The 16,017-nt window shown below is 34.6% G+C and overlaps 1 protein-coding gene across 1 annotated transcript; it reads right to left on the reverse strand.

Moving 5' to 3' along the window:
* Window positions 1-8,293: 8,293 nt before the first annotated feature.
* LOC106779696 (polyubiquitin-like) lies at window positions 8,294-10,242 on the reverse strand. The gene is made up of 2 exons (XM_014667863.2): window positions 10,112-10,242; window positions 8,294-9,570 (listed from the first exon to the last, which is right to left on the reverse strand). Exon 2 carries the CDS (start codon window positions 9,568-9,570, stop codon window positions 8,425-8,427), a length of 1,146 nt encoding a protein of 381 aa, XP_014523349.1. The 5' UTR covers window positions 10,112-10,242; the 3' UTR covers window positions 8,294-8,424.
* Between the last annotated feature and the right edge of the window lie 5,775 nt (window positions 10,243-16,017).

The raw sequence follows: 16,017 nt of genomic DNA on the forward strand, positions 1-16,017 counted from the left end.
AAGTGGACAAGCTTAGAAACCAAGTTCTTTCCTAGCCAGAGTTTCCTTAGATTTCCTTTTACCTTAGTTTCCAAATAGAAATCTTTCAAAAGGTTTTTAAATGCTAATGAAATGCTACTAAAAACCAAAAGAAGGTTTATCTAAATGCTATGCAATCCTATATACCACGAAGACTTAAAAACAAAAAGATTAAGCAAGAAATTAAAGAAAGCAATAAAGATGCAAGAATGTAAATGCTAGACGGCCCTAAGTGAAAGTGCAAGTGACACTTGGAGCCCCTGGACACACTTCCACACTAAGAAAACGAAATTGGACTATTACAATGTTCAAATGTGATCTTGGAATTGCTTCAAGAGCATTTTCCCAAGTCACTTGACTCAAAAATAGCAAAGACACTTAAACTACAAAGGTTCTGTGATATTAAGACTCAAACAAGCTCAAATCAATGTTTAAAACTAGTGTAAACTTCAAACTTTGGCTGCTGCAAGGTGCTACTCAAAATGAAGGTGTGAGTTGATGTTTTTCAGGTTGGAAATGCTGCTGGAACAGAGTTAGACAACTGCTGGAATGTGTCAAAACAGCTGCTGAAAAGTCCTTCTTCTTGCTCCACTTTCAATTCCCTAACCACTTCCTAGAATGCTACCATAGTAGGAATAACTCCCTGCCTCTAAATGCTCCAAACAGATTGCAAACTTGCTCCAAAATCCACTAGCAACAATAGCAAACAGATTTAAATGTTGTGACAGTTTCAGCACACTGCACCGAACTTTACCAAAAACAGATTGCTGGAATGGTATTTTAAAGGCCAAAAATTTGGGAATTCAATTGGAACAACACATCAATAAAAGCAAGCACGCAACAGGAACCTAACAAAGGCACTAGAATAGATGAAGAAAGCAAGAAAAATCAAAAAGACAGTTCACATATGCATACAGACAAATTGTTTGATAAATTTCCAAAAGTGTTTGATAAAATGCCCCAAAGAATTTCAGATTTTGAGTTTTTGAATTTCAGGGCTTGTAACCTGGATTGCACGGTTCTATAAGCCTTTTAACACTTGATATTACTTCTTTCAATCATTTATTTTCATTTTTAAGCATTNAACCAGCTCTTGCTGCAATCCACAATGAAATTTACACAGAAATTACCAAACAGCTGCTGAAAACCGTGACTGCACCAGAAAAATGGGCTGATTTTGGTGGTTTGATACCCAATTTCGTGTGGAAATGTTTTAAACTCACAACTAACAGTTCAAGCAACTTTGATTAATGATTTTGAATGTGTTTAAACTCTAAAACAACTTATAAACTGTTAGCAACTCAAAATCATCATTAAACTTCCACTTTTACCCAAAAATTGATGGTTTCAAATGCAAATCTGTGTATAGGCCATGTTTTGAACAAATGAACAGTGTCAACTACTTTAAACCATCAATTTAAGCTTGCTCAAGTTGTGAAACAGCAAAGAAACAACAGATTTTCAAAAATCACCACTGTTGTACCACTTTATGCAGTAAAATCTACCAAATCACCACCAAAATCAGTTTTCTATGAGATTCAAATACTGGACAGCAAAGGAAAAGACTCTAGAAAGTGTAATTTTACTGAACTAAGCTAGGATTGAGATGCTTAGTGTGATCAAACTCAATATACACCAATTAAGAGATGACAACACGGTAAAAGCTGGAGTAGAAAACTGAAACAGTAAAATTCTTAAGGATTTTAAGCAACCAAGCTATGCATATTGCATTTCATTGCTTATTCTGGTTTGCTGCACCTTAAGACACATTCAACAACATCAAACAATGTTGTACCGAACTCCAGAATCAAATAAAAGCCAACTGACATAGTTTTAGAAATTAAAACCGGATTCAAAATTCTGCAGTAGAATTGAAACAGTAATGAGAATCATATTTGCTTTTGGTGCTTCAACTTATATCACCAAGGCTAGATCAAGTCTTCATTGCCTTATTTGGTTGATTTAAAGCTTTTCCAGCACAACAAACTCAAGAAAACTGAATAAACTCAGCATAACAGAAAACCAAAGAGAAACAGAAATAAAACTGCACCAGACTATGCACATGACCGAGACAATACTGGAATTGAAAAATGAAGCTGGAAATGACTCAAGCAAAGGTAATTCACCGTTTAAAATGAAAGAAGAACATAACACACAATGGAAAACACAAGATCAGTGATTGGAATTAACAAAACAAGCACAAAACAGAATTAAAAGAACACTAAAACAGAGTGATGAAAGGCACATGACAGGAATTAGAATTTAAAACTGAATTGAATTAAGAGATGGAGAAAATGACTTAGCTATGGATGCGTGGACAACAAAAGCTCTGGATACCACTTGATGGAAACTTGCCAAGGTCTGGAATCAAGTGAAGTAACTCCAAACAGCAAGCAAGTTGAAAAACAGAGAGATGCAGCGGACAAGAGTTTTGATGCAGTGGTTCTGGATGGATGCAGTGGAGTTTGATGTTCCGGTAATGGTGGAAATGTTTGGAATATCCTCTCAGCTCAGAAGGCCTTCCCACTATGGAAGGAAGCTAGAGGAAAGGGAAGAGAAAGTGAAGAGAATAGGTGACTCAAGAGCAAGGAAAGCTNGAAATTCATTTCTGCAGCATAACATTCAAGCTCTAAAAGTGGTTTTTACAAGGTAATGGCCNTCTTATTTATAGAAGAAGAGGAGCCCTTAATCTGACCCAATTTCCCTCCAAAAGCAAATGTAATTCAAACCAAAAAGCTAGCTGGCAGGTGCATGTGTGCCTTGCTTCAAAACAGATTAGCAAAGACTCATGGGAAGAATGCTTCTTCCGTGTGGCTGGGCGGAAAAAGGGTTTTGGCTGGGCCAAAACCTGATCCAGATCCAATATGCATCCAATTCCAATCCCAAAGTCAACCATTCGAAAGTCAACCATTCTTCTTTTGCTTTCTTTGATCCAAGGAGTCTTTGGTTGGATAATTCATGATGTCCAAGCTTTATTTAGGCCCTACAAAACAAAGTAAACATGTTTTAAAATATAATCCTTCTAAGACTTTAGAGAAAGAAACTTTTAGAAAGTCTTTCTTTAACTTCCCTTTCTTAGTCTTAGCTTGAGTTGCTGCTCCTTTGAGTGGTTTCCCTAATTAGGATTCCATCAAATAGACTCTCTTCACCAAGATATTGGGATTAGGGTAAATTAGAAAGTGGCAATGACATTAATGAAAAAGTAGAATTCGTAAATATATGAGAGTGGATTAGGATAAGTCGGAAACCCTAACAACACAATTCATCCATATCATTCAACTGCGTATTTTTCTAGGTCAATTGATCAACCTTGCATGCATATTTAACTTTGTTTCCTCTGTATTATAACCTAAATTGCGTTTTCTCAAGTCTTAAATAATCAACAAATCACATGAAAGTTTAGGCCTATGAGTCTCTAGGAAACGATACTTGGTCTTACCACTTATTATTACTTGATACGATTTGGTACGCTTGTCGGAGTCCTAACAGTGGTTTGCTAACGATTAATGAGTTTTCGTTTGGTTTTGTGAATTGTATTTGATGTAGGAATGACTTCCTCATCTGGAAAAAGGATCAAAACTATTGGGAACAAGAGGAAAGAACTGGTGACGGTTTAAAACACCATAATTTGTTATATGATTTTGATACTAAAAGCACCATTTTCCACTTAGAAACTTGCTTAAACTCATGTGTTTTCAATAAATTGTGTGAATACGAGAGTTGAGGTTGATTTTAACAATTTTATAACAAATTCCCCTTATTTTGATAGAAATTGAAGCAATACTAGAAGAAGAAGCGAAAAGTCAAGAAGATGGAGCTCAAAAGGGGTCAAAAAGGCACCAAAAAAGGAGGAAACCCGAAGCCTAGACGATAGGAACGAAAAACAGCGAGTTCCAAATCACCGTTGGTCGCCCGAGCGACGAACCCGACGCCCGAGCGATGGACGCCCAAAGCTTAGCATCCAAAACTAGCACCCAAGCCTCTCATGAACCTCAATTCACACTTAGGCGTGCTCCCTACGACGCTTGAGTGAGATTTCACGTGGATTGGGCCCTGATTTTGTTCTGATTTGATTAATTTAGATCCGGCCGCACTTTGGGACGCGTTTGGCACGATTTAAAGGACCCTGGGACTCTAGGCTTTGCATTCCTGGCAGAAGAGAGCATAGCAATACACTCCTAGTCAATTCTTAGTCTTTTCATTCTTTCTTTTCTTCCATTATTCATAGGTTCCCCCATGTCTATGGGGAACTAATCTCTATTTGTTGTTGGGAAATTATGTAACCTTGTAAACTCTCATGTATTTGAATTGATTCTTAATTTCATATGCTTTTTCATTTGTTTTTATTCTTGCTTATACAATAGCATGATCTGTGAGTTGCATGAGTGTCGCGAGGTTCCTTTCAATTCATGTCATTGTTGAATTACTCCTAAAGGTTATATTGCTCAAGGATGATGGTTATATTGCATTATTTTATGCGGTATGTTATAAAATAACCCTTAATTAAGTTTTAATTGTTAATAAATATTTTTAGTTAAGTTTTTATATAAAATAAATTATTTTATCAAGTTTTCAAAATATTTTTTATTTGTTAATCATTTTATTATCAATAAATGTCATTATTTCCATTATTTTCATCTTTAACTCTTTTGTGGATTTATTTTTAAAATAATATTTACGGACACAAAAAAAGTGTATTAAAACTTGATATACGAGAGAAAAAAATATAGATATAGATTATATGATGTCATAAGAAAAAAGAGATATAATAAAAATGAAAGATAAATTAAGTTTATAATAGGTGTAATAAAATCAAGATGTACATGTATTATGTATTACTTTTATTTTTATTTTCTTTATCTATTGACGGATGAAAATGAAAGTAACAAATATCAAATCAAATTATAAAATATTAAACTAAATAAAAAATATATAATGCAATACTTTTTATTAATAAAATTTAATTAAAAATATTTAAATTGGTGAGATAATTAAAAATGAATTAAATTAAAAATAAAATGCAAATTTGAGAATGCATGATTGTGATTTTTTTTTCACATTTTTTTGGTGAAAAAAAAAACAACACAATGTAGTTTTTATTTACTCAAATAACACATATGTATTTTGCTAGCTCATAATCCCATTTTCAAATAACCGAATTTTAAACATAAATTTAATGTTCGTATTTACAAAAATGAAAAACATATCAATATGAAATCATATTAAGTGGTTCTCGAAAATCAACTTGTGAACTAGCAATAAAAATGTGCTATCTAGGTAAATATAAACTACACTAAAAACAAAAGTGACGGTATCCTTTTCATATAAAAATTTCGCATCATTCTTACGTTTTTTTTAAGTGTCTCTCATCATTTTGAAATTTCGTATAATGATAGGTTTCTGGTAAAGGCATTGGGAGTAGTCACCTGTGTTGCCTTTAATTAAAGTAAAAAGGTTTAATGTTTCGATATGTTCTTATTTTTGTCCTGAATCTCATATAGATCTTTGTTAAGAGTCTGGTAAGTGTACCAAATTATATCAAATAATAATAATAAAATGGTAAGTCTGAGTATTGTTTTCCAAAGGACTCTTAGGTCTAAACGTTTGTGTGAATTGATTTCTTGAGACCTGATGTAACGAAAATTAGGGTTTTAAATGCAAAACAGAAAATAAACATGCATGCAAAGATTGATCAATTGACACTTGGAATTTATGGATGAATGGTGTTGTTGGGGGTTTATGATTTTATTCTAATCCAGTCTCATATAATTACAAATTCTACTCAATTCTATTTCTTTATCAGTGTTAGTCCCACTTTCTAAATTTCCCTAATTCCAATATCTAGGTGATTAAGGTATAATCCTAATTACTAGTTTGTTATGTCTAGTCTCCCTAGCAATTAATCATGCATTACATAATTCACACAAAAGTTTAAGGCAATTGTTCCTCCTATCCCTATGTCTAGGCAATATTGCTACCAAAAGAATTCTCTCATGTCTAGACCTAACTATACGTGTCCATATAGATAGAATAAAAAATTATGCTATTGGTTAATGTCTTAAGTAAAGCATACAAATATAATGGAGGAAAAACTCTAACAATTGATAAAAGAGAGCATATGAATTAAAGTAAGAATTTCAATACATGAGAGTTTCAATAGGATTACATCATTCTCCCAACAACAAAGAGGTTAGTTCACCATAATCATGGTGAAACTAGATGAATTGAATGAAAGATATGAAGAGATAACCCTAGATTTGATGAAATGGAGCTTCCGCATCTAAAATCCACCTCCAAGGGGTGAGAAAGGGTGTTTCTGCGTCTTCTTCTGCCAAAAGATGACCTCTAAGGGTCGCACTAATTTATAAACTATGAAAAATTACAGAAAACAGGCACAAGCCCAAAGTACAATGCTCAGTGCCAGGTTCACTGCTCAACGGTAGGTGCAACACTCAAGTGGGATGCTCAACGTTCACGCCCAGGCGTCCGACAATGCTGTTACTGGAGAGGCCAGCGCTCAACGCTAGATCTGTCGCTCAGCGGTAGGTGCGACTCTATCTTTTCCCCTTAGCTTTAGCGCTTAAGCATTTGACAGTGTACAAATTGAAGAACTCAACGCTCAGCGGTAGATCTGATGCTTAACCTTAGGTGAGATTCTTCATTTGTGCCTTTTTCCATCTTCTCTTGAGTCCAATTCCTTCTTACTTCATTATCCTTCATCAAATTCTCGTTAAGTCTTGTCAAAACAAGGAAAACCAAGCATAATATCCATAAGACAAAATGCATGATTTCAAACTAGTTTCTAAGTCATAAAGGGTGTGTTTTGTATCAAAATTAAGTATGAAAATAACGGTTTTTGAATCGTTATCAGTCTCCTACTTATTTTGTGTCTTATTTGGATCTTTATTTTTGTAAAATTGAAACAAACAGAAACCTTCCATCAAATTGAAGAAACAACATTTAAGATGACGATACGTTACGTGTGATATGCTGAGAATATTGTTTAATCTGATGTGTCATTAAAAACCTATGTGAAGTATATTTTATATTAAAAATTAGAATACCAAAAAGGAAAAACAAATTTAATTAAGAACAAAGTGGACAAAACAAATAAAATTAAATTTAACTCTTTGTCTGAAATTAACAAATCGAAATCGGAAAAAATCAATTAAGACCTCGTATTAAGGTTTATGGGAAAAAATTATTTTTGTTCGATTAGTGCACCGTCGTCTCCCCCACCTCCAAAGCGCTCACAGCGCCAGGATCGTCGAAATTAGCCACCTAAAAAAGCCTACTCCCTCGCCGTTACCCTCTCCATTTTTCTCGGCTTATCCTCTGAATGATAATTGCGTGGTGGTTCCATTTTTCGCTTTGTTCATATCATTTACGTCTTTTAAATTACAATAGAATGAAATATCATCTTAATACATATAATAAAGTGCAGAAAATTCATATGGACTCTGATTAATAGAATAAAATTTAAAATGCAAAAGCAAAAAGTGATGCTATTTTTATTTTATTCCAGAAGTGTGATTACAATAATAATGAGATAGAACGAAGCATCAAAAGCCTTCAATTCTTTATTATGGAAAAAAAATACAAATAAAGAAATATCTTTTATTTAACAAGTAAGATTATCACCAAGTAAGATTATCACCAGTGTCTACACCCAATTATCTGCAGTATCCCGTGTAGTAATTAATGCAAGCCTAAATAGTAGCCCAATTATCTGATGGTTGCACCGAACCCCTGGTTTATGACAGGCCGCACATATTGCATCCAGTACCACAATGCTGCCCTGAAAGACACTACAACATCGTTTGACACTGTTTCCGGAGCGCCCAATCCATGGAAGTTGTTGGCCTCCCCTACTGAAGAACATGGATACTGTGCAATCGATTCCTCGTGACAATAGTCCTTGCTTGCACCATCAATCTCTTCAATGTAACAAAAATTTGCACCAATCTCCACCGAAAAAATACGCATTTCTTCTCCGAAAAAATAAGCATTTCTTCTACGAAGCCCAATTGATTTTTCTCAATCTGATTTTGATTTGTCAAAGAAATTATTGAACTTAATTTTATTTATTTTATCCACTTTGCCCTTAATTAAATTTGATTTACACAACAAACAAGTAAGAGACCTTTCTAAACGAAAATAAGAAGCTACAAACATTAAACCATAATTTAATATATGTTTCATGCGTACAGTACTTAAAATTTCACTAATACTAATTATAAATTTAATATCTGGTTCATGCATACATTACTAGTTATTAATATCTATAAGGAATATTAAATATATTGCAGATATATAACTACCATCACAATTTTTTCAAGAAATCACTAAAAATATAGTTATTCCACACAGATGACATTGATATTAGTCACACTAAGAGGAAAACGCTTAAAGGCCACCACGAAGGCGAAGGACAAGGTGAAGGGTGGATTCTTTCTGAATGTTGTAATCTGCCAAGGTCCGACCATCTTCCAATTGCTTCCCAGCAAAAATAAGCCTCTGCTGATCTGGTGGGATGCCCTCCTTGTCCTGAATCTTTGTCTTCACATTATCAATTGTATCAGAGCTTTCCACCTCTAAGGTAATGGTTTTCCCTGTCAGAGTCTTCACAAATATCTGCATTCCACCACGAAGCCTCAACACCAAGTGCAGAGTAGATTCCTTCTGGATGTTATAATCTGCAAGGGTACGCCCATCTTCCAGCTGCTTCCCAGCAAAGATAAGTCTCTGCTGGTCCGGTGGGATGCCTTCCTTGTCCTGAATCTTTGCCTTTACATTGTCAATAGTGTCAGAGCTTTCAACCTCCAAAGTTATGGTTTTCCCAGTTAAAGTCTTCACAAAAATCTGCATGCCACCACGAAGCCTCAAAACCAAGTGCAAAGTGGATTCCTTCTGTATGTTATAATCCGCAAGGGTCCTTCCGTCTTCAAGCTGTTTCCCGGCAAAGATAAGCCTCTGCTGATCTGGGGGTATACCCTCCTTATCCTGAATCTTAGCTTTCACATTGTCAATTGTATCTGAACTCTCCACTTCCAAGGTTATGGTTTTTCCTGTCAAAGTCTTGACAAAAATTTGCATACCACCTCTCAAACGAAGCACCAAGTGGAGGGTTGACTCCTTTTGAATATTGTAATCAGCAAGGGTCCTTCCATCCTCAAGTTGTTTACCAGCAAAAATAAGCCTCTGTTGATCCGGAGGGATGCCCTCTTTGTCTTGGATCTTGGCCTTGACATTATCAATGGTATCTGAACTCTCCACCTCCAAGGTTATGGTTTTTCCAGTCAAAGTCTTTACAAAAATCTGCATACCACCCCTTAACCGAAGCACCAAGTGGAGGGTGGACTCCTTCTGAATATTGTAATCGGCAAGGGTTCTCCCATCCTCAAGTTGTTTACCAGCAAAAATCAGCCTTTGCTGATCCGGAGGGATACCCTCTTTGTCCTGGATCTTAGCCTTGACATTATCAATGGTGTCAGACGATTCTACTTCAAGGGTTATGGTCTTGCCAGTCAAAGTTTTCACAAAGATCTGCATCTGTTCAATCAGAAACTAAACCGTCAATAACATAGATACGAAGGCATAGTTCAACCGCATACTCTAGCCTTAGAAATGACAAAAGAGTTCAAATAACAAACCCCTAATTATAAACCGAGGATGTATATGGGAAGTTTGGCTAACAACAAACATATTACAGAATCTATCAGACCACAAACTCTAGTTCAAACCACAGACTCCAGCCCCCATAAATGACTAAAAATAATTGAATCACAAACCCTAAATTAAAAACCGAGAAAGTATACGGGACATTTTGCAAGAAACAAACAGAGTACAGACCCAATCAGACCACAAACGACAGGTCCTTAAAAATTATAAAACAAATTAAGTCAGAAACCCTAATTAAGACAGAAAAAATATTGCATGAAACAAACGTATTAAAGAACAAGAAAAGGTGACATTATCAATCCTAGTTCCACGACCAAAAAAGAAATTCCACCAACAAAGTAAAAGATCGAATATGGATATGATCAGCGAGGAAGACCAAAGTATAACTAAATAAACTGAAGCTAATCAGTACCTTGAAAAATTGAGACGGAAAGTGGAATCGGAGGATTAAAAAGAGCAAGGGTTTTGAGATTGAGATTTGGGATTATAGCGTAGGATATATGCGAAGAAGGATGACGAAGGAGTAGTATTTATAATGTGATTGCGCTTACTCTGAAAGATCAAATTATCAATGGAATAACTAATAATAATTTGCCACGTGTATGGTTGTTGAAAATAATAAGGCAAGATAAGCATAACTTCATGGATTACGTTTCCTTCTACATTAATCTGGCAGATTCTATATTCTGTTCCTAATATCATCAAAGATAAGATCATCATCATAAAGGAATTTTCTTACGCAAATATCCATCTTAATTTTTTTATACAAAGCTTTTAAACATGTATGATAGCAAAAATCTAAAAAGTTTTATTTTAATTAAAATTTTTGAAATCTATAAGAAGATAAATTAAGCAAATTACTTTTATAAATTAAATATTTACTATTTTAAACTAACTTGTATAATATGTTAAAAATAAGTATATATTGAGCTTATGATAACTTTCTATTTTAGTTATTTAATTTTATAGATTTACACTTATTTACTTTTCGTTTGAATTTGAATAAAATACAATTTGACAATATAAATAAATTGTTATTCTCGTATTTGTTTATAATTTGGAAAGGAAATATATATAATTTGGAAAGGAAATATATTAAATATTTATTATTGTTAGATATATTATTATTATTTTATATTTATTTTTTTATTTTTAGTTAGTTTGTTATTATTATTTTTTTTTTTTTTGAGTTTAGTCTATATTTCTTTTATTATAAATAGAGAATCTTATGTGTATATTTAACACAAGCGAGATTAATCTCAATATAGTTTTCTTCACTATAGTCAATATGGTATCAAAGTCAGGTTCTTTTGAGGAAGAAGTTTATGGTGCCTCTACAACTACATCTGTCGTTGCTGGTGGCGAGACCATCTACCGTTGTCGGCGGTGCCATCATCTATCGTTGTTGTCTATCGCTATTGTTGAGAATGTAAAACAAAACTCTTAAAGGTATTAACTGTCTGTTGAACAGTTAATTGCTTTTCCTTTCATTGTTATATACTTTGTACTTGTACATTCACTTTTTTGTTAATGAGAAGTACTAACTCGTTTCCCTCCATCTCTTTCATACATTGCTCTTCTGCATAATTTAGTTGTTTACTGTCAACAGAAAATAGTGGTATCAGGAGCTACAGGTTACAAAACCTGGTGAAGTCTTGTGACGTTCAAGAAGACGCTTCAAGAATAAAGGAGTGTGAAAGTGATGGCCGGGATGATTCACAGTAACCTACTGGTATTTGACGGCAAAGGTTATGATGATTGGTGCGTGAAAATGGAAGCGATTCTTGGGTTTCAAGAAGTTGATGAAATAATGAAGAAAGGTTTTCAAGAACCTTTGAAAGGCGATTCAGAAGAGGTGAAAAAGTTGTGCAAAGAGAACAGAAGGCTTGATTGCAAAGCAAAGATGTTACTGCATCAATGGATCTCTGCCTCAATCTTCCAAAAGGTGTCAAAAGTTTCCACGACCAAAGAGGTTTAGGACATTTTGCAGGATGGTTACAGTAATTTTGGCAAGGTGAAGAAGGTTTGTTTGCAGTCCTTATAGAGGCAATATGAACTCCTATACATGGGGGAGCAGGAAACGGTAGTGGAGTACATTGGGAGGATTCAAGTCGTGGTAAATGCTATGAGGTCGTGCAACAAGGTTGTGAAAGATAGGAAGATAGTTGAAAAAATTCTCAGGACTTTGACACCCTAGTATGATTGTTAAGCCACTGGCAAGTGTACCAGATCGTTATCAAGGAATATAATTGGTAAACCCAATATCGTTCTTCCCAAAGGACTCTTAGGCCTTACTTTTCATGTAAACAAATTGCGTAAGACTTGAGAAAAGAATTAATTTGGTGGTTATATGCAAAGAACAAAAGTAAACATGCAAATGCAGTTGATTCAATTGGTTTTAAGAAACTATGGATGAATGTTGTTGGGGTTTACAATTTCATCTTATCCACTCTCATATATCTACTATTCTTATTTACTTCACTTATTTATCCAATTGCCATGCAAATTTTCTAGTCTACCCTTAACCCAATCCCTTGGTGAAAATAACCTATTATTAATTATCGGCTTGCTATCCCTAGCCTCCCCTAGTAACCAATAATGCAATGCGATCGGAAGCAAATACAATTAACCGTCATACCCCTATCCCTAGGCGGTATTAGCATAATCAAGGAATTTCTCACCAGTTCATGACATTACCGTACGTCCCCATATCGATAAAGACAAACAACTTTTAATGAATGAGTTAAACAATAAAAGCATTAAAGCAAAGATGAGAACCCAACAATTGATAAGTAAGTATATGACAAGCTTATGAAATAAATAAGAATTTGAATATATGAGAGTTTCAAAAGATTACATTGTTCCCCAACAACAGAGGGTTTAGTTCACCATAATCATGGTGAAACTAGATGAAATATGATGAAAGAATGGAAGTAATAACCCTAAACTTGGTTGATTGGAGCCTAAGCATCCACGGAACCTCCTCCAAGGTGTGTGAAATAGCTCTAAATGTTTCTCTCTGCCAAAAGAATCTCCTTCTAATTCGTACTGAGGCTATATATAAGCCCAAAAAGATAACAGAATGATAAAAAAAAGATTATAGAATCTAGCTAATAAAAATTGGCAACTGCCACCATGATTAGGGGAGTTTCCTTTTTCCCTTCTCTCCCCTTTCCCTACTTTTATTGCACTTGTCCATGATCTGTTGATTGTTATGATTGTGATCTTATGCTTGTGACACATTGAGGACACTGTGTAGTTCAAGTGTGGTCTATTGGGAGAGATTCTGATTTTTCTTTCCTAGTTTTAGTTTTCTGAGTTATATTTTTTCTTTTCTAGGTGTTAAATTTTTTGTTTTCTAGGTAGTTTTTGTTGTGTCTTGTGTACAATTTTGCATGTTTCTCTTGATTTTTGGACTTTGTTTAGGTTGTAGATGTGTCTTTCACTTCTCTTTCACTTCATTGATACTCTGATTTGTTTAAATCCTTTCTTTTCTTTGCTTGGAAAGATGATTATGATGTTCGAGAGGTTGATTTGATTATGACAATTACCCTATGTGCGATTTGAGCCACTTGATAGTCTTTCTTGTGTGTGATATGTCTCTTGATTGCTTGCACATATGCCTTGGCTTGACTCTTGTTGATAATTCTTGATTGATATGCATATTTGGAAGTGATAAAGGCAATTTGTTGTTGAGCCTCTCTAGCCAAATGAGCCTACCTTGTTTTGATCCACTAATGACCCCTTTTGAGCCTGTGCTTTCCCCATTTCTTTGTTTTGAAGTTGATACACTAGCCCTAAGTAAGAAACCATGATTACGTGAACCTTAGGGAATTTCGGAGCTTTAGAATTGTTTTGGGAATAAGTGTGGTCTCCTGGGAGATTATGATGAATTGGCTAGATTGGCTCCTCTTCTTGTTTGTGTTTTTGTAAATATGTTGTGTATCTTGTCTCTTAGAGTTGTGTTCTGAAAAGAGAGAAAAGAAAAGAGATAAGATGAAAAAAAAAGAGAAAAAAATACAGAAAAATGAGAAAAATTAAAAAAAATTTGTGAATAAAGGAGTCAAGAAGAGGATTGAAGTAGAGGGTTTTGGGTGTGATTTGAATGTCTTTACACTTGTTCCCCATTGCTCCTCTATTCCCTTTGGTTTGTAGCTTCTCATCCATATTTATCCTCCTTTGTCCTTGTCCCCATTGCATGCATAAAAGACCTTTCATTTGAACATGCATATGTGTTTGAGTGTTGATATTAGAGGCTTGCCAAGTCTGTTTGTGTTTGCTTTCTTGAGTGCATTGAGTTGACATTGCTTACCTTAGACACTTGAGAGAAACACTAATAGTGTGCATCTGTGAGGTTTTGTTGCTTTTGAATAACCTCTTGAGCTGACTGATCATTTTGCCATGCTTTGAATTACTTTGATGACTTCATGAGTATCTATTTTCTCTGATCTTGTGTTGGATACTGTCTACTTCCTTTTCTTTATCCAGATTTCTTGAGAACTGTGTAATTCTGTTACTTTCATTGTCAGTCTTTGTTTTCTATCTGTTGAGTCTGTGTCACTTCCCCGATGTCCTCTAATTAGTTCCCTGATTAGCGTCTTGATTTTGCCCCGGAGTGCAAAAGACTAAATGTGGTCTATTTTGATGAGTCGATATTTTATTGATTCCACTTAGCTTATTGTACCGAATTTAATCAGGGAATTGTGTTTATATGTCCGGTATTTTCCCGTTTTCCCTAATTATGCTTAATTTGATCGGAAATTTCAATTTTAATTAATTTGAATTTTCTGAGCTAATTATTTGCATTATTATTTTCAGGGAAAATTTTGGAAAAACAATTTGGAGCATTGGGATGGAGACAAAATAATTCAAGATTCTTGTCATAGACATTTCAAATTTAATTACTTTGAAACTTAGTAGCTTAGATAGTTTTTAATTAAACTTGTAAACATTGGGCCAATTTTTGGCAAAATAGTTTGAGCCCAAATAGGAAACATGACATGGCACCTAGGGTTTTGCAAAGAATGTGGACCCCACCTCATTTTGGAGTACACACGGTCCTAGGATTTTAAAAACCAGCCGTCACTTTTGTAGGGGACTCTCTCGGCTGCTGCAACGTTTTGAGAGGGAGCTTTGCTTTGAAACCATGTCTTGGCATTTTGATGATGGATGAATAAAAATGGGTGCAGCGTTTTCTTTCTTTTATTTATTTGGAGAATTCATTTTATTGTGTTGATGAAGACACACGGTCTTTTCATTTGAGCTGGAGTAGCTGCCACTTTAACTTGTTGGCTTTGCTTGAATTTTTTTTATGGAAAAACTTGTTGAACGTTTGATGGGTGTCGCACCCCATGCAAAATTTAATGTGCATAAAAGAATGCAGTATAGACTAGGAAGTGACTCCTAGGTCGTCTCTCAAGGACCAAATGTGGTTTGAGAATCAGGTCAAACACGGAGTGAGGGGAGGGGGGGAGTTGTTGAAAAGTTTGTATGAATGAGGATGAATAAAATCAAAACACTGACGCAAACAGATAATTAAACACAGATATGCAAAACTAAATCACATACAGAAGAAAAACGGTTGGTCATTAACTTAATTACAATGCTTCCAATCACAGATCAACAAAATAAAGCGGCGACTCAAACCTTTAATCCAACACAGTTAACCAACTAAGCGAAGGCTAATCATGTTTTCATAAAAGCGAACTAAGCGAACGCAATGTTAACATCAAATCCAATTTACACCATGTAGTTTCATCAACTAAGCGAAGACTCAACACCAACTAGGAAACTAAGCGTATACCCAATTGCAAGTGCAAATACAGATTTAATAATAACAAAGTCAGAGTGCAAATACAGTGACAATCCAGAGATCTCAAAGAAGCAATGCAATATAGCTAATGACCAACCAAGTTATTTAAGCTAACATGGAAACTAAAGCAACAAGACCAAACATATTAGATAACATTAAAACAAAATAAAATAAAATACTAGACACCAACACTATTACACACAACTATCTAACAAAGTTAAATTAATTTAAATGCAAAACTAAATTACAGAAATCAAAAGCAACTAATCCTAATATGCAAATTAATTTAAAATAAAAGAAATAAGCAAACACAACTTCTTCCTAGCAATTCATGTGACCAAGTGTGCACCAAATAAAGAAATTAAAAATGAAAATGGCCCAAGAAGACCTCTTGTACGTAAGTCACCAAAGCACCAAAGTCAAACTTCAATTTCCACCTTCAATAAGTCACAAAATGTGTTGACTTCTTCTCCCATGTGCACCATTCTCAAAGAAATCAAGCATGT

The sequence above is a fragment of the Vigna radiata genome, unplaced genomic scaffold (genome assembly GCF_000741045.1).
Source record: "Vigna radiata var. radiata cultivar VC1973A unplaced genomic scaffold, Vradiata_ver6 scaffold_167, whole genome shotgun sequence".
Taxonomy (NCBI): domain Eukaryota; kingdom Viridiplantae; phylum Streptophyta; class Magnoliopsida; order Fabales; family Fabaceae; genus Vigna; species Vigna radiata.

What these genes read in the sequence shown, in the direction of transcription:
- LOC106779696 (XM_014667863.2), bottom strand. Translation starts at nt 9,570, where the DNA reads ATGCAGATCTTTGTGAAAACTTTGACTGGCAAGACCATAACCCTTGAA.